At 43.4% G+C, this 19,363-nt stretch overlaps 1 protein-coding gene across 1 annotated transcript; it reads left to right on the top strand.

Annotated features, from left to right (window-relative positions):
• Positions 1-3: 3 nt before the first annotated feature.
• Positions 4-15,585, top strand: LOC139928303 (DDB1- and CUL4-associated factor 1-like). Its single transcript, XM_071920790.2, has 25 exons — positions 4-170; positions 860-980; positions 1,129-1,205; positions 1,299-1,372; positions 1,493-1,606; positions 2,933-3,070; positions 3,277-3,876; positions 4,328-4,429; positions 4,538-4,696; positions 4,878-5,057; positions 5,252-5,461; positions 5,638-5,807; positions 5,955-6,079; positions 6,665-6,900; positions 7,503-8,581; positions 8,692-8,890; positions 9,041-9,123; positions 9,967-10,051; positions 10,158-10,391; positions 11,108-11,201; positions 11,705-11,809; positions 12,025-12,098; positions 12,243-12,338; positions 12,455-12,731; positions 13,587-15,585. Exons 2-25 carry the CDS (start codon positions 868-870, stop codon positions 13,640-13,642), a joined length of 4,680 nt encoding a protein of 1,559 aa, XP_071776891.1. The 5' UTR covers positions 4-170; positions 860-867; the 3' UTR covers positions 13,643-15,585.
• The last annotated feature ends 3,778 nt before the right edge of the window (positions 15,586-19,363 follow it).

The raw sequence follows: 19,363 nt of genomic DNA, 5'->3' as shown, positions 1-19,363 counted from the left end.
GATAATAAACCGTGAACACAAAGCTACCATAAAACAAATAAGGCTTTCGCTGTGAAACCTCGCTTGATACGTAGGCATTTAACTAGCTACGTGCAAGTTTTGATTAATATTAGTGGGTACGAGTCTTGGTGGATTTCGCAAAATCGAAGAAAACTGAGCGGAACAACGAGGTAAAGTTAGCTTGCTAGCTAACACAAGCTAGTTTATCTCTGATGCTGCTAACGGCTAACAGTTAGCTAGCTAACATTTACAAGCAGCTTTTAGGCGCTCAAGCATGGCTCGAATTTGACAAAATAGTGTGGACATGTGTGGGTAGATTATGCTGAAGTTATACTATCGCACTGAATGTCAAAGTAGTCACTAATAGCGTATCGCTAGCTACCTACCTAGACTAACAGTTAGCTTCCTGTGTTTGGCCACAGTCTTGTTAGCCACAGACCGCAACAGGCAGTGCCTGACGACTTCTGTCAGCGAGCTTGGTGCTGGTAAGTTTTGGCTGTAAGTGAATATAGGGAAACACGACATGCGTTGGGGCATACATGGCATTTTGCAACAAATACAGAAACGTTACTGAACTATTTTGCAAGCTAATTTGATAGTCACGACCATGTTGCGTGTTTGACAGTTGCAGTCCCCGGAGAGCTGCTGCAGCTGCAGACAGCGGTGTTGTTATTGTGAAGCGACAGAGCGAGTCCGTTCATCTGCTGAGGAAGTCTCCGTGTTGCATTTCCTGACCTTAGCGAAATGTATCTCACAGTCATGCTTTGACTGTATATGTTACGTGGGTCTAGTTTTTATTTCCTTGTTATGAATGTAGGCCACAACTTATAGTTAAAAGTCCACACCGTCCCTCCATCAGGCTGCGCTATGGCGTCGGCATCTGCCAGTGTGGACTCCAAGGCAGAGCTGACTGCTCTACTGGAACAGTGGGAGAGGGAGCAGCAAGGTAGCACACAGGAGCTGGTCAACATCCTCACCAAGTAAGTATTGCTTCTGTGTATTTAATGAGGTTATGATGAGTTAATTTCTCATATTAGATCTTTACACATGTCTCAGAAGTGCTGTTTGCAGGGCATGAGACTTGAGATCACTGAAAGTTTAAATATCTTAATCTGATATAATTTGCAGAATCTCTGAGCTGGTTGAGAGGGAGACAGAGGAATACCACAAAGCGGATCCTGATCCTTTTGATGACCGACATCCTGGTATGGGAAAAAAAAACACTCCATGGCAATATTACTGGGGATACTTTTAATTTTCTGTCTGTATGTATTTGACTTTTCTCTCTTGATCACTAGGGAGGGCTGATCCAGTGTGCATTTTAGGGCACCTGCTCAAGATCCTGTTCAAGAATGATGACTTCATGAACACAGTAAGAAAGGACTGAACTGAGGAGTGTTGTCTTGCTAAAGAAATTGTCCGCTTAGGACACACATTTCTTGGTTCAGAGATTGGAAGATGAAGTGTTTATTTCCATCTCCTGCCTTCCTAGCTGGTGAATAGCTATGTGATGACCAGCAGAGAACTTTCCCTCAACACGGCAGCTTGTCGCCTGCTTCAAAACATCATGCCTGGGCTGGAGACAGCTGTGGTCTTTCAGGAGAAGGTAGGCTATTCCTGAGTTCAGGGAAAGATCCAGTATTTTGGGATTTTGTTCCGTGTTCACTTGTTCAAACAAAACGTTTTCTCTATTTCAACTGTTAGCCTTTATTGTTCCTGTATTTTTCAAGGTGCATAGCCTACAGGAGTTCAGTGGTAAAGGAAAATTAAGTAATAAATGACTAGCGCCCTCTATTGCCATCAAGACAGAACAACAACATCAACAGGTCTCTGGCACAGCTTACAGTGGCCTCTAATTGACATAAATCATGAAGTCATCTATCATAATAAAGACGAATAAGCTAGCTAATTAGATCAGAGATCCAACAGAAACGTCTAGCAAGAGGTAATATATCATGATTCAAACTACTTTAATAATAATATTGCTTTGTCATTTGCTTTTTTGGCTTGAGAATGAAATCTCTTGCGATGCCGGTCGCACGCTTATAGCATCGTCCTCCATTGCGAAAATCAAAAATCGATTAGGGGCTGAGAGAGAGGGTGGGGGTGGGCAGGGAGTTTTTGTTCCAAGACAGAGTACGGGCCGGAAAGTGAGTTTTGAAAGCCAGAAATCTCAGCACCTAGCAAAGTAACCATTGAGTCATTGGTACTGATCAACAAACCTATCAAACCTGCATAGATATATAGTCATTTTGTGCTATGGGACAGTAATAATCTTACTTATTGCACATTTAAAACATCTGTGGCTGCTGCAATTCTCCATCTGAAAATAGCTTTTTTGTTTGAGGAGTGTACTGATCCGTGTCACAGTCCAGCCTGCAAGTTAGTTGCACTTTGACCACCACTGTGTGTCATTTGACTGGACGACATAGATAACTGGCAAAAATCATTCCAGTGTAATCTCACCCCCAGCTTAAAGCTGACTATTTTTTGTTGAATGAATTTGTTTAGAAGTTTTTGTTAATATTTGAGAGGTTGATGTGGAAACAAATCTGCACTAACTTAACAGCCCTAAACTTGACTAAGATATTTTTCTTTGTTGTTATCACATTGATTCCAGCAAGCTCCTTGAACTTACGCAAGTGGTTTTAGTAGTAATAGTTTTGTAATAGCTTTGTTAAGAACTGCTTGTGGCAAATTGTGATGAATGACAACTTACATCCTTATTTGGCCAAACAATGAGAATAAGTAAGGAAAAAGCATCAGAAGAGTGCAGAATATCAAACCTAACAAAAACAAGTGCTCAACATTTTTTCTATGCTCTTTTTCTTCAAGAGAATTGGCTTTGATAGAGAGTGGATAAAGATCACGGATGAACAGAAAGTGTCCCTGTATATATTTCACCATTCCCCTCTGTGTTTCTGTGTCTCAGGAGGGCATAGTTGAAAGGCTGTTCAAATGGGCTCAGGAGGCTGAGCAGCCTTTAAGAATCTATGCCACAGGCTTGCTGGCTGGCGCCATGGAGAACCAGGACATTGCTGCCAACTACAGGGAGGAGAACTCTGTTTTGGTCAGTAGGGGATGCTGCTGTCTCAAATGTCAATTTTACATTAATGGAGAATGACAGATGTGTACTTAGTGATGGATAGGGTATCAAAACAGCTGAAAAGACTGTAGGAGTCCACAGAGCATCAGAAACATTTGCTCACTATTAATGGGCAGCATGAGATAGCAACTGTTTACTATCTTGTTATGTGTTTTTCTGTGTCTTTACAGGTTCCTCTGATGCTGCAGCGGTTGCGTGAGCTTCAGGACAAGGATGCTGAGAGCAAGAGGGAGTTCAAACGTCCGAGCCCCAGGAAGACCCTGGGTGAGCCTTTGCTTCCTCTGGACGAGGAGACTGTCGACGGGGGCTTTGAAGACAATCCCTTCACACCGGGCAGAAACGGGGCCGAAAGGGAGGAGAAGGGGACGGAAGAAGATAGGGATGAAATTCCATTCTCTACCATCGAGCCTGAAAACGAGCTTTCTTTCCGTCTCAACTCCCCCCACAAGGCCAGCAGCCGTGCCAACTCGGCAGTCAAAACCATGATGAAGCCCATGTCTGCCCCAGGTTCGCTGACACACCAAGACGTGACTGATGGCAGCAGTTACCTAAAGAGGAAGGCAGAGAGGGAGAGTGGCAAGAAGGCCAAGCAGAAGCTGAATTTCTCCTTGCCAGAGCCAGAGAGGAACTTCAGTGAGCTTTCCAACAGCAGCTGGTCTGAGATGAGCCCCTGGGTGATTGGCAACAACTATCACCTGTACCCTCTGACCCCGGAGATAGAGCAGAGGCTCATCCTACAGTATCTCACGCCTCTGGGGGAGTATCAGGAGGTCAGTCCAGCATTATCATTAGCCTACACAGTGTATTGTCAAATGCTAGTAGGGCTTGTGTTTTGCCATATTTAGCTGTGCAGAATGTTTGGCCTTTTGAATAGCTACTTTTTGTGTGCGCGTCAATATAGTTTTAGGATGCTGCTATGCACATTTTGTTGTCTGCTCACAAACTTACCAGCAGATGTCAGTCTTCCTCAACTAAGATGCTAAATGTGCTCTCCAAATTTTCATTCTGTTCTGTTTTGACACAAAAAAGATGATATTAAAGGGTTGCCTCATACATTTTCAATGTATACAACTGTTGAAGACTAGCAGAAAACCTTACACAGGCTGTGTTTTGGATGTGGAACCTGTGATTCTAGCAAATACTCATTTACATGGCTGCATAATAAAATACATTGACATGATGTATGTATTCTCCATGCCTCCCCTCTGCCCTCACCTGCAGCTCCTGGCAGTGTTTATGCAGATGGGAGCACGTGAGCTGCTGATGCATTACATGGATCTAAAGCAGACTAATGATGTGCAGCTCACCTTTGAGGCTCTCAAGGTACACTATCTCTTCTGCGGCTGACATAATCAAGCCCTTCAATGGTGTTGAATCATAACAAGGTCAAGCTCTTCAGCCTTATCTCTGTGCTTCTCTCTCATCTCTCAGTACCTGGCGTCTCTGCTGCTGCATAAGAAGTTCGCTGCAGAGTTTGTGGCTCATGGAGGAGTTCAGAAGTTGCTGGAAATCCCCAGGCCGTCCATGGCTGCTACAGGCGTGTCTCTGTGTCTCTACTACCTGGCCTATAACCAGGATGCCATGGAAAGGGTACGACACACACACACACACACACACACACACACACACACACACACCCCTTGTAAATATACAGTGGCAATTTGATGCATATGCGCCACAGGCAAGTTGGTATTTGTATTTATTGTGTGTAGCAGTTCACATCTGTATTCTTACCATTTCCCATTTGTGTCCCCCCCCCCCCCCCCTTAAGGTGTGTATGTTGCCCCACTCCATCCTGTCAGATGTGGTTGGCTACACGCTGTGGCTGCTGGAGTGCTCACATGCATCAGGCTGCTGCCATGCCACCATGTTCTTCTCCATCTCCTTTTCTTTCCGTGCTGTGCTGGAGCTCTTTGACAGGCAGGACGGGCTCCGACGCCTCGTCAATCTGGTAGGACAAATCATTCGTCTGCTGTGTCTGATCCTCACTGTAACCTCATGGTAAACTCAAGAATCTAGCCCATATCATTCATAGAAAATATGTTTAATGCAATGAAATAGTGAGAAGTCGATGCATTATCACAATACACTACATACTGGTTGTTGATTCTGTATTAATGTCTAATATGAACTAACTGTTTCCAGATCAGCACACTGGAGATCCTGAACCCCGAGGACCAGGGAGCACTGCTGAGTGATGATGAGATTTTCTCCAGCAGGCAGACAGCCAAGCATACCTGCATGGCCCTGCGCAGGTACTTTGAGGCCCATCTGGCAATCAAGGTGGAGCAAGTCAAGCAGTCCCTGCAGCGCACAGAGGGAGGCGCCCCCATTCACTCCCAGCCCTACTACAAGGTACGGAAGCGACATAGGTCACTTGAGATTGACCTTATTGGACAGTCTTTATAATTTATCACGCATATGTCAGTGTAAAGTAGCTCCTCTGATGCTTTATCAGCTGTAAATGGAATTCATGAGTTTGCTGCTGATGAATTCCTGTAGTGACAGTGGCATCCTTGTTTTTCCCCCAGGCGGTGAGCTACAGCCATGAGCAGGTGGTGGAAATGATGGAGTTCCTGATAGAGTACGGTCCACTCCGATTGTACTGGGAACCAGCTGAGGTCTTTCACAAGCTCTCCTGTGTCCAGCTCCTCCTGCAGCTCATTTCCATTGCCTGTGACTGGAGGACCTACTATGGCAGGTGTGAAGAAGGCAACCACCCTCTTAATCATCCATTGCCTTTCTTTTTTTCCGCCATGTTTTTCCAGTTCCCTACATCCATATATTCAGTGACTGTTGATTAATATAATGGTATTTCTAATATTTCTGCTGTGCTCTTTCCATATAGGAGTGACACAGTGCGTTATGCCTTAGACATCCTGAGTATCCTCACAGTCGTTCCTAAGACGCAGCTGTTGTTGGCTGAGGCTGTCGCTGTGCTTGACGAGGGAGGATCCACTGTCTCCACTGTTGGTATGTGTTGTCAGGATTTGATGCCATTTCAGCTATTATCCATCCATCAAAACAACCGTGTCACTGCCTTACTTTTTGAAACTGGTTATTTTTGCAGTGGCTTTTCAAGTGCTCTCAAAAAACTAGGCTTAGAATCATGTTTATGTTATATATTTTATATACGATGGAACAGTGTAAGACAGTAGACTACTTGTATACATTCAGTATTCAATGACATGGTACATTCGAGCAGTGTGGAATACATTATGTTTGCAGGTGTGAATGGAAATGTAGTGAGTGTCCATTAGTAGATGAGGTAGTTGTGTGACATAATTATGATCACTGAAGAACATTCATTCCTGAGGTGCATCAATTTACCATAGATTTCTGGCATAGTGGCAGCCAAAGGTTGACCTTTTGAGTGTATTTGGAAAAGTAGGCAATATATCAACTAATAAAACACATTACTCTCCGCAGAGTGTAATATCTTAGTACTCTCATCAAATAAAACATCTAAAAAAACATTTCCCAGCACCACTAAGAAATGGCAGAACTTAATATTTTTCTATGAGATTTTTCATGTGATTGTTGGTTTTCCCCCTTCAGGAATGAGTATAGTCCTGGCAGTGGCAGAGGGAGAGGTGTTTGTGAATGATGCTGAGATCCAGAAGTCGGCTCTGCAGGTGGTCATCAACTGTGTCTGCGCTCCAGACAAACGCATGTCCAGCATTGGCAAGTTCATCGCAGGCACCCCCCGCCGCCGCCTGCCCCAGCAGACCAAATCCAGTGAGAGCGTGCTCACTAAGATGTGGAATGTGGTGCAGTCCAACAATGGCATCAAGGTAGAGTTATCATTCCAGTCACTAAAGCCACATTCACAGTGCGATGTGTTTTGTTTGTTTTTAGGCTGTCTGAGACAAATTATATACAGCATTGACAAGAAAAATACCTCAAAGTCTTGGGTCGTTCAGTGAGAAAGGGTCACAGACGGCCAATTAAAGTGCCTCCACATAGAGCCCTGGCCTCTGACGAAGTTATGGCAGTGTTAGAAACTTTGAGGCATATTTGTGCAGTGTGACAGGTGCTCTGAGGTGCTGCAACGGTCTACTGGTGAGTGACCGATAGGAGCATAACCTTCAATGATGACAAGCTGACGTGCCAGCAGCTAGAAAAACATAAATGTGACACAACTTTGAAACCGTGGGTTGGCGAGCAAGCTGACATAGGATGTAGCCTTTTTAGCCTTGCCAACAATTGTACTGTGTAACAACAGGATGCCTTCAACTTGCATAACATTCTACCTCAAACACATTGCACAGTCTGACACATAAAAAACACAAAAGACAGATGAAATTGCACACTCTCTGCAGGGCTTCTTCTCTAACCAACTGATCCACTTGAAACTCAGTCAGGTCCTAATTTTACTTCTCCTCCTGTCCTGTAGGTGCTTCTGTCCCTGCTGACGGTGAAGATGCCCATTACAGATGCAGATCAGATACGAGCTTTGGCCTGTAAGGCTCTGGTAGGTCTGTCTCGCTCCAGCTCTGTCAGACAGATCATCAGCAAGCTGCCTTTGTTCAGCAGTGGACACATCCAGCAGCTCATGAAGGAGCCTGTGCTCCAGGACAAACGCAGCGAACATGTCAAGTTCTGTAAGTTTGCAGCTGAGCTGATAGAGAGGATCTCTGGTAAACCCTTGCTGATCGGTACGGATGTGTCTCTGGCCTGGCTGCAGAGGGCCAATGTGGTAGCTCAATCCAGAATCTCCTTCCCTGAGAAAGAGCTGCTGCTTCTTATCAGGAACCACCTTGTGGCCAAAGGCCTGCATGACACGGCCACCACACTCACCAAGGAGGCAGACCTCCCCATGGCAATTCTTTCTCATTCGTCCCATTCAACTTCTGCTTTCCCCCCTGTTGCTGTTCCTCCTCCCCCTGCCTCCTCGGTTACCACTCTTCCCCGCACCCCACGGCTGGCCAATGGTGTCGTGTCAAGACTGGGAAGCCACGGCTCTCATTCGTCCACCCCAATGCCCAATCTTTCACAGCCCCGTCCCTCTACATCACAACCCATTGTCTCTGCCTCCCCTGCTTTTCCCTCCACGTCTGTCCCTCATTATAGCAACGGCTCTCCGCTGATTGGCCGAATCGTATTCACTCGTGAACGTCCATCGGTGTGCAACACAGTGAGCTGTAAGAAACCACGGGTGCTGAGGCAGAAATCTGACCATGGGGCCTTCAGCCAGAGTCCCGCCATGAAGAAGCAGTTGGACAGGCACCTGCCCTCCCCCCCTGCGTTAGACAGCATCATCACCGAGTACCTGAGGGAACAGCACGCACGCTGCAAAAACCCCGTCGCGACCTGCCCCCCTTTCTCTCTCTTCACCCCTCATCAATGCCCCGAGCCCAAACAGAGACGCCAAGCACCCACCAACTTCACTTCCCGACACACACGAAGGGTCATATATCCTAAATACGGAGGAGTGGATGGAGGATGCTTCGACAGACACCTCATCTTCAGCAGGTAAGTGACCAACTCTCTGTTAGATTGTTTCCTAGCTGAAAGGTGAAGTGGGATTACTTGACAATCATCCATGATAATTTCTCTATGTTCTTTATTTTCCACTTGCCCAGGTTCCGTCCCATCTCTGTGTTCAGGGAGGCAGATGAGGATGAGAGTGGATTCATGTGTTGTGCCTTCTCAGCTCGCGAGCGGTTCCTGATGCTCGGGACATGCACAGGGCAGCTCAAACTCTACAATGTGTTTACAGGCCAGGAGGAGGCCAGCTACAGCTGTCACAGCTCAGCCATCACTCACCTGGAGCCCTCACGGGTCAGTGGAGAAGCATTATTAACATATTAACATCTATCATCTCAAGCTGTTGTGAGTTGATGTTAAAACTGACTGAAATCTTGCTGGACCTCTGGCATGCAAGGCACTTAACCATTTTATTTTGGGATTTTTCTTGTATCGTCCCATTAGGATGGATCTCTGCTTTTGACATCAGCATCATGGAGTTACCCTCTGTCTGCACTATGGGGCATGAAATCAGTGTTCATCATGAAGTAAGTCATCTTTGGAACAAAAGGCTTAGCTAACCCACATTTTTACCAATCAAAGAGTGCATCCAGATTGTTGTTGCTGCTACAAAGTGCACTGATATTGTGAAATATCGTAACGTGGTAGTGAGCAAACCAGAAACTGTGTACCCCATGATAGCTATCTGTTTTGTGTATGTGAGTGTCAAGCTATCAATAGTATAACATTGTTTGGCCTATTATCTATAAAACATCTATAGTACGTTAATGAAAACATTTACATATTTAGGCTGGATTAATTAAGTAGTAAATGTATAACTGTAGTACATAGTCCATGGGAATAGATACCGAAAACATATTAAGATCGTCCTAGGTATTACTTATTGACAGAAACACGGTAAAGTACAACAATAATAAAGGCAAAATAAATAAATAAATATAAATTTAAAAAAAAAGAAAAAAAAATGAAGGGGGGCATAATAAGTAGTAGATGATGAATAAGAAGTAGTTAAATTATGAACTTGTGCCTGTCTGTCTCTGATCCCACTGCCTCCATGTATGTGGTCTCCTCTGCCCGATGGTACAGCCGTTTTATGTTGTCAAAAGAGGGAGCTGCCGAAAGGAGTTGACATGCTGTTTAATTATGCACGCTAACAGCCTGAGGGCTGCAGTCTTCAGTTCATGGAACACAGGCACTGGGCTTCGCTCTCCCCACAGTTTAACCAAGGCAGTACTGGGACTCTGTCGATTGAGTCAGAGTGGTTTTACAATGTCTTTATGCAATCATAAAGTTAAACTGCTCAGCCTTTAGATTCATGTTGGCTCCCAGTTTTGGATTAAATATTAAAATGTTGCTTTTTTTATCTTCAGGCATTCCTTTTTAGGCGACCACTATGTGGAGTTCAGTAAGCTATCACAAGACCGTGTCATTGGGACTAAGGAACACATAGCACACGTATGTCAACTTTGTCAACATCTTAACATGACTACACTTGAGATATGAAAAACATCTATTAAAGTAAAAAAAGTGAATGCTCAAATGTAGCCCTTGTGTTTGGCAGATTTATGACATCCAGACGGGGCAGAAGACTCTGACCCTAAATAACCCAGACCTGGCCAACAACTACAAGAGGAACTGCGCCACCTTCAACCCAACAGATGACCTGGTGCTGAACGACGGTGTGCTCTGGGACGTGCGCACAGCTCAGGCCATTCACAAGTTTGACAAGTTCAACATGAACATCAGTGGAGTGTTCCACCCCAATGGCCTGGAGGTCATCGTCAATACGGAAATTGTATCCTTGAGACTTGGGTGCTTCGACATTAACAATTCTACGGTGGAGTAGGGGTGTTCGGGTCAGTTTTGGGATCCTTTAAGCAAACTATGTTTTTTTTTTAATTTACTCTACGGCAACCCCCCGATTGACTGGGAGTAAAGTGAAGCCCAAACCCATCCCTAAGATAAAAATTTAAATTAAAAGTGTGTTGCAAAAAAATCAAACCAATCAAAAAAAAAACATTAAAAATCATATCAATATTTTTGAATAGTCAGTTTAATATTGTAGTCCTCCAAACTATATGTATATGTACCATGCGGTTGCTTGGATTGTGTTTCACTCAGTTCAATTTCTGAGTGGCAAAAAAATGGTTATATAATTATGGTGATATATCTAGGTACATCACTTTGAGAAATTAATGGCACAGCGTTTGAGTAGCCTACATCATATTTCATTGAGGGGCACAAAAGTGGGTGTATTATTGTGCTTCAGAGAATGCACCTTTTATGTTGGATTTTGTATTAATGGGTATGAACATTTATTAGAAATGTTTCATTAATCTGACCAAGATGGTGCCAATGATGTGATGATACATGGAGGCTACTGAGTTTTCATGTCACTACAAAACATTCAATATTTATTGCACTAAAAATTGATTTTACTAACCGGGGGATAGTTTAAATTGCCGTGCAGAAAGACAGAAAGAATGTCATTGTCCTTAATGGGAGTTTCAGTGGGATCTACGGACCTTCCACCTCCTCCACACAGTCCCAGCTCTGGACCAGTGCAGAATAGTCTTCAACAACAATGGCACCGTCATCTATGGAGGTAAGAACAGAGCCCGTTGCATGATGGGACATGCAGTGCAGTTGGTCATAAAGCCTACAACCCTCTCACTCCACAGTCGGTACAAGTGTGTGAAAGGTGTGTTTGAACGAAAGGCTGGTAATTACGAAGGTAAGTGAGCACGTGTGTATGTGGAGAGAGGTGTGAACAGAACCTGCAGAGGTGTGTGCTTGATACCACAAGGTCGCTCTGAGCCATATGGGCAGCAGGCTCGGCGCCGGGCTGGCAGCAGAGAGAGCCAGCTGGTTCGCACAACCTCACAGGAAGAGCCATGGGTGTGCCATGATGCCAATGCCCATACAAGTACCACATGAACCAGTCAAGAGCCAGAACCGTGTGTCTGTGCTGTAACTATCCACCAGCTAACCACCACAGTCTGCACACACTATGCAACTGGTAGACCTTTCAGTCAATGCGTTTTTTCTATGTGCTTCCATTCTCTGACCGGCTCTCCTCCATTCTCTGGGTCTGTGTTGTTTCTGCAGCAATGTTACAGGCTGATGATGAGGATGACATGATGGAGATGCAGATGAAAACCCCCTTTGGGTCCTCCTTCAGGACCTTCAATGCCACCGACTATAAACCAATTGGTAAGTCTTTCATGAGAAATTGTAGATAGCAAGGATATAGGTGTTTTTTTGCTTGGAGTGCTTTTCATAACCCTTGCATGGAGTTCTTTTAGTTGTTGTATATAGGTTTTACAGTTTAGCTTTGTAGTTGGTGGCCAGGTTTTAAAGGTTAGCCTATTTATTACAGTCTTTTCAAGAAATTGACCACTTACACGTGTCCTTTGCCCTCCTCTCAGCCACGATTGATGTCAAGAGGAATATATTTGACCTGTGCACAGACACGAAAGACTGCTACCTAGCCGTGATTGAGGTAAGTTTTGTCATCATGTGGCTGATTACTGGAGCCACATGGCATTTAGACACCAATTACATTTGCTAATTATTGTGATAATTTATGCAGCACTGCTCATATGAAAGCAATTCCTTCCCTTTCTGTCCTGTGTCTGTCCCACAGAACCAGGACTCTGTCAACACTGACACAGTGTGCCGGCTGTACGAGGTTGGTCGGCAGAGACTGGCGGAGGAAGAGGAGGAGGATGAGGAGGATCAGGTGAAGGATCCAACCTGGTTCTCTCTATTTGGACGTAGCAGGGTCTCTGTCATTCCTTGAAGTGGCTGTCGAAATTCACTGCTTATGACATGTTTTTCTTGCCCTCCCTGTGTCAGGAGGACGATGATCAGGAGGAAGACGACGACGATGACGACGACTCTGATGATGACGTCGATACGGATCCCCTGATCGCCGACCTGGAGAATGAGAACGGCGGAGAGGATGAGGATGACGAGGAAGAAGAGGACGGGAATGACGACTTCTCCCCCTCTGACGATGAAGAGGTGGCTCGTCTTCTGGAGGAGGATGGCGACGGTGACGATGATGACGATGATGACGACGACGACGATGAAGACTCTGATAATGAGGATGTCGATCTGGGTGGCGATAATGGTGAGAAGTGGTTAAAGTGAATTATCTGCAGGGTGTCTGCAGGTGTTTTAATTTGAATTGTCTTGATTCAAGGCTTTGAAACGTCTTAAATATGGTTAATTTTTGCCTTTTGATTCATAAATGGGATCAAAAATGTACCTTCTAGCCAAGAAATCTCACTGGTCTCACTCATGTATACTTTGATACTGCTGCTGTCATTTCTTTTTACTCTTCAGGCTTATCTTGGGGATGATTTGGTCTTAAATTTGATTTAAATTGGCATTAAAAAGTTAATAATTTGACCTGCAGAAACCTGTAGTCACCCTGATCTACAGTCTCGGGTATAGGAGATGATGGCTGATGTTTTGTACAGTTTTTGTGCTTTCACACTTGTTTTTCTGGTCACTGTGGGGGAAAAGTGCTCTTCCCCCTGTGGAATTTAAAATCTGTATTTTTGTGCTGGTGTATTCCAGAAGTGGAGAGATTGGCGGGGAAAGCACAAGTTTGAGAGAAAAAAAAGATCAGTCTTCTCCAACCATGTGCCATCAAGATGCATGTGTATGCAGGTTTTCATTCCAACCAAACACTACAACAGCTGCTCTAAATCATTAGCACACCTTTCACCAGAGAGGAGGAACTAATCAGTGAAATAACCTGCTGTTGTGTTTGGCTGGAACAGAAACCTGCATGCACATGGCTCTGTGGCACATGGTTGGAGACCGCTGCACTAGACGGATGTGGAGCTCTTTTGCAGAAGCCGCTTTGTTTTTGCCTTTTTGCTGTTTTTAGTCCTTGCCCACTGACTTATGTCGCACCAAATCTCTGTATCCCCACGCTTCTAAATCTATATTTGTTTATTATCTATCAAACCACCAGACAGCTCCGACAACTCCGACCTTGAGGATGACATCATCTTATCCCTGAATGAGTGAGGAGCCATCGGCGTTCGGGACCGAGGGACTTGGACAAGATGTCAAGACTTCTGTGGGGGGAGAGCTCATAAACATTTGCGTTGCAGAACAGGAGGCAAGAAAGGAGGATGGTATCGGCAAATAAGGTTGGAGATGACTTAGAGCACTGCCAGTTTAAAAGCGTAAAAAGTGTCTGCACACCCTGGGACTCAGAACGACAGGACCAGGGGGAAAGAATCTCACAGAGATCAGGGAAAAAAAAAAACGCACATGAATTGACTTTTTCTGATGGGCAAAAAAGATTGTATATGATATAGTTTTATAAAACAAAGTGAGCTTGATGAGTGAAGTGGTCAGTGTGTAGATACAGTGGGGAAAAAAGAAGCTAAAAGTTTTATATTTTATCACATTAACGTAGCTCCTTCAAATGAGCCTCTCCATTTGATATGGACTGTCACCCATTTTATAAGGCTCCGTTTGGTCACAGATTTGTCTACTTCGCAAAAAAACCCAACGTATATTGCAGGGCTATGGGTCTGGATTAGTGTGGCAGAGTGTACAATGCTTTCTCACGCTTGAACTTTGCTGGACCTCCTGGCATAATGACCGGAAAAATACTAAGGTGTTGCATTAGGCAGCTACTGTAGTGCACAAACACATGTTGGCGATAGTTTACCAGGCGTCAAACCCACACCCTCAGGTTCATTGTTACTGTCACCATAGAACCAACGACCAAAACGCCACACACAGCAGTGCCATCGGTGACCATTGCCTCCTGATTTCTTTGTGTAAATAGAGAAAGCAAATAAACATGGTGCTCTTGAAACGCTGAAGAAACCGTAAATAGTTTGGACACTGAAACGACAGTAAAACTATTGGCTGAACACATTCTCAGCACAGGACATAATGAGGCCTTAACTGCTGCCTGCCATTGTGTCACCCCCCCCCCCCCCCCCAAAACCCCTTTAATTAGCCATGCAAGAATTTGGCTTCAATTGATATTTCTCAAACAAAAAGAGGGCTTTGTGCTGTTGATATCGCATAGCTCCTCCTGTCATACAGATAACCTCTTAATGTATTTGATGTTAGAATACAGAGGATTTATTGTAATGATTTTGGGTTCATTACAGGACTGACGTGGTATTCTATCTATACTTCCTTTCGGTATCACTTTATGTCGAGTCTACTGTTGACTCAACAATGTATCAGTAGATATTCAACAGTGTATCAGCTGACTGTCAATTGTTTCAACGGACTATCTGCTAGGTATTTTCAAATGTTCAACAAACTATGTTCAGTTGATTGTCAAGTTGCTCAAATTACAATCAATAGACTGTGAACAACTTTAGCCACATAAAAAAACTGGTTTGTTAGGTTTATAGGACAGTAAGGCAGTTGACTCATAACGGTTCCATATGTAGCAACGTGTTTCTTCCTTGCTTATAGTCAACAGATATTCACTCGATATAGTCTGTTGATTAGCACTTGAGATGCTCCTTATAGTCTACTAGTGGTTGGTTGAATACATGTAAATGTTGACAGTCAGCTGACATGTTGTAGAGAGTCAACAGTATCGAAATAAAGTGTCACCTTCCTTTCACCTCTTGGCTTGAAATGCAGCTGGTCTTACTAAATCCTAGAAAGACAGTTTAGAAACATGTCGAGGAAAAAGAACTGTCAGATAATGCTTCTATATTGTATAAGTTTGGCTTTGGTGGATTTGTTTTTCAAACTCTTGTTTCTTCTGATGGATTGGCAGGTGGCTCTTGATGATCTGTGATGAATATCCTTCTGGGGGATAGCTTAACATTGTGAAAACAAATGCTTATTACCTGCACACTTTTTGAAAACAGTGTGAGCATTTCATGATTCTCCTCATTTTTGCCTTGTACGTATTCATTTTTACCCATTTTTGTTTCTTAAGGAGACTTTTACGTTGAGGTTCTTGAAACAGTTTATGTACAGCTTGTATGTATCTAAAGTATTTTTACTATAAATAAAATTTCAAAATTATTTTTGTGTGCTTCTTTAATGAAGGGGTGACTTCATTTTTGATGAATGAGATAACATAATATAATGATAAACAAACATAATTGTCAAACTGCCACAGTAAGGCAAAAATAGCATTATCAGTAAAATTAGCTTTGTTAAATTATAGTGATGTATGGTGGCCAGTGAGTGAAGTCTTTACAAAAAGTTGGAGCGGTCTCACAGTATATCCATGCAGGAAATAGAGCTAAGAGATGACCTGCAGGGGATTACAATGCGGCACAGAAAATGTACATTTGCAATAGGAATGAGCAATAAATACATTAAATGAAATAATATACATTAGTTATGCTATACATTGGTTGTGTTCACATAATTGCATTTTTCTGATGGACTGTTTTATATGCCTTAGAGTATCGCATTTTCCATTAAGCGGTATTATTCAGTTGTCTGAATGCTTGAATTGTACATGCAGGGATTTGCCATCAAATTTTCCTGTGGCCTCCTCCACAGATAATAATAGAACACATTAAAATAATCATAATAACCACATAAGGATGGATCAAATAAGATTCCGCAATTGTGTGTGTGTGTGTGCACGTGTGTCTCTGTGCACAAGCACGTGTGTGTCCATGTGTATTGACAGCGCTTATTTTGACGATAAAGGAGCATAAAGGAGTGCGCGTGAGATATTGTGTAATACTGAAGAGTGTGAAAGAGAAAAAGAGAGAAAGTGTGTGTCTCAGTGTGTGTGTGTGTGTGTGTGTGAAAGCAAATGATTGATGAGTCGGTATGGCATGCTTCTTATTGCCTCCTCTGCCAGCTCTTATTGTCTGCTGGAATTGGGAGTGTTGAAACTGATAGTAGCTCTCACTGTGTTAGGCAATCCCTGCTTCCAGTGGACCGCTCATCCTCACAGGGCTCTTGAGGTGCTGCTGCTGCATCAGAGTGGGAGCAAAACGAAACCTCTTCCCAAAGCTGAGAGAAGGAACTCGGAGAAAAAAGAAAACATAAAAATTGATAAAAATGCACTAGGCTCTTTGAATATTTTTTGCCATTGTAAGTGTTTTCTGTGCCAGATTCTGTATCACTGTATCACTTAAGCATATTTTCGGGCATTATTTTCTGTTTTTCTTATTTTCTGTTTTGTTTTTCAGAGATGACTGCATTATCCAGGGATACATATTTAGATTATAAAGCGCCCCGCACTCCTCCAGCTTTATGTATGTGATTGAAACACCGCCCACAGTGTTCCACTTGAAATAATAGACAGATGGGAGTCAGTCATGGAGTCGCTGTGATGGAGAGAAATTACCTTGCTGAATAATGCCCTCCCTCCCACACTTCATCAAACTCACTGGACACTCAATATTCACCAAATCACCCGGCTCTATTTTTCTAGACATGATTGCCTTGTCTATAGGACAAGACAGTTTAGCACACTGTAAAATGCACATCCATACGGCATACTAAAACATAGTACGGTCAGTATTTGCTGAAAATCTTTCATTTTATTTTTTCCATTTCTCTTCACTGATATCAGAATAAGAATTGTTTTAATCTTCAAGAGAAATAAATTTGTCTTTGTCTCAGTGGCACTGGTTCAGAAACATGCTGACAGCTTAAGGTTTCACAGTACATCATGACACACAGTGCAAAGGTGGCAGTACAAGACACACACTGGACTGTGGAGTATGCATGTCACACCTTCACCAGTCAATAATCTATATAGCAATCTGCATTCAAGCTGTAATAAATGACCAGTAGTGCATTGGCCAGCGCACCAGCACAGAGTGAGAATGAAGAATGAAGTACCAGCCTCCAGATGGACGATGTAGATGTACTACTAGAGTATTAGCCTATAAGATATATGACAGATTTTTTATGAACAAAAGCGTCTGGTCTGAAACATCAACTACAGAACGTGTGCTGTTTTCCCAGAACACACTGCTGGGAACAATGTCCAGATCCAGGTCAGAGTGAGATAATACTCCAGTTGGCAGTGGAACATTTCCAAGGCAAAAAAAAGTAATACAGTGTTCCCAAAAATGTTATTCATAAGGATTAGGCCCAGTCTATTGAGTGTGTGTTGTGCCATGATGTAGCGTTGCTGAAGCCCTCTTCCCTTCAGCTGAAGCATTGGAGTTATTACAATAGTAGAATCATATTAACAGTGGAATTGCAATATACTGTAAATAAAAGTCTGCATTAAGTTTTGAAGTTTACTGCTTTACAGACCAAAGTGATGTGCATAGTGTTCATCATTATTCCAGAGCCCATTTTTAAACAGTGGCTGTTTGCTCACCAGCGTCAAGCAAATTTATTACATCACCTTTGCATCAGTACTCAACTTAATGAACTTACAATCAAACTTTTTTCCTCCAAGTTGATGCAATCTGAGCCAAGTTGAGCTGCGTGTTACTTTGGCTTTTCTGCATGATCAAAATAATTTGTGTGACATTTTCAGGCAACAGTGCACCAAGGAATTCTGTTGTTTTACTTCAGTCTGCAAACAGTTGAGAATGACTAATGTTGACTGCAAGTATTAGTAACCAGGATCTAATGTGATTTAGCTCCCTTTACAGTCTGGTTAGTGCAAAACTTACGACTTCATATGAGTTGAAGTATCAATAGAAAACAATATTATAAGATAACAGCACAGTACAGACAAAGTGTCTGCTGCTCAGCTTTCTAAACTGATGAAGTGAGGGCTAAACCTTTAGTAAAGAGGCTGTTACCTGCCTGCAGACTTCAATCTTTGTCATAAATGAGGTTGTAATGAGGTCTAAGTTATTGATAATGGCAAACCCTTTTCAGATTTCATTATTTTTTTTAAGTGAATGCAATGTGAATGACATCTTTTATCCAGCAAGTGGTTATCTGCTGTAGGTCTATAAGGGGCTCAATAACTCACTTTCTCTTTCTTGATAATTTAAATTAGTTTAGGGTCAAACCTATCAATCAATCCAAAGATCAAATGGGCCTCATAGCAATCAGTTGGCTCCCATTTACGCAGGAGTAACTGCACTATGACAAAGCAGCAGCGGTAGTGGTCTTTTCTTGTGAAATGACTCAACCTGGAGTGTTTTCCACATGGTCCGGACCGGCCTGCTGGTTCTCCTCTCCTCACTGATGTAACACTGTCAGCTAGTTATGGCACAACATCCCCGGAGCAACACCTTCAATCAGGAAGGATCCAGCGTCCTACCATGAGAAAATGCAGTTTGTGTTTGTGATGGATGCAACTGCCATAGAGAGAGAGAGAGAGAGAGAGAGAGAGAGAGAGAGAGAGAGAGAGAGAGAGAGAGAGAGAGAGAGAGAGAGAGAGAGAGAGAGAGAGAGAGCGCATATATTTGCAAATGCTTGACACATCAGTGTTGACAAAACGAGTCATGTGACGGCCGTGAAGATGGCGCAGCTTATGGTATATTGCAGTTTGCTGGGATTTTCTTGCACCACTACAACGGCTCGGACCGGTGAACAATATCACGACTACTAATTACCGACTCCCGGTTCAGCCCCATTCACCGGGAGCTACATCACGGCGCGGCAGCTCGACTGAAGCGGATCCACCGGGCTTGATGGCAGTGCGATAGGCTTAATGACCAAAATTAAATAAATAAACCTCGAGGGGGAGAAAAAAAAAACTATTCCCGTTCCAGTCGAAATGCGGCTGCTATAACACCGTTTTCTGGAGACTAGATTGCCGCTCACCGTGTGTGTGTGTATGTGTGTGTGTGTTTGGTAGGTGGA

The sequence above is a fragment of the Centroberyx gerrardi genome, chromosome 14, assembly GCF_048128805.1.
Source record: "Centroberyx gerrardi isolate f3 chromosome 14, fCenGer3.hap1.cur.20231027, whole genome shotgun sequence".
NCBI classification, from domain to species: Eukaryota; Metazoa; Chordata; class Actinopteri; order Beryciformes; family Berycidae; genus Centroberyx; species Centroberyx gerrardi.
Note: the sequence above shows the minus strand (reverse complement) of the source record. Positions and strands in the feature narration are given on the sequence as shown.

What these genes read in the sequence shown, in the direction of transcription:
- LOC139928303 (XM_071920790.2), top strand. Translation starts at nt 868, where the DNA reads ATGGCGTCGGCATCTGCCAGTGTGGACTCCAAGGCAGAGCTGACTGCT. An exon ending in AGTCCAACAATGGCATCAAG is followed by an intron (nt 6,901 to 7,502) that starts GTAGAGTTATCA and finishes CCTGTCCTGTAG; the next exon opens with GTGCTTCTGTCCCTGCTGAC. An exon ending in GCTACCTAGCCGTGATTGAG is followed by an intron (nt 12,099 to 12,242) that starts GTAAGTTTTGTC and finishes TCTGTCCCACAG; the next exon opens with AACCAGGACTCTGTCAACAC.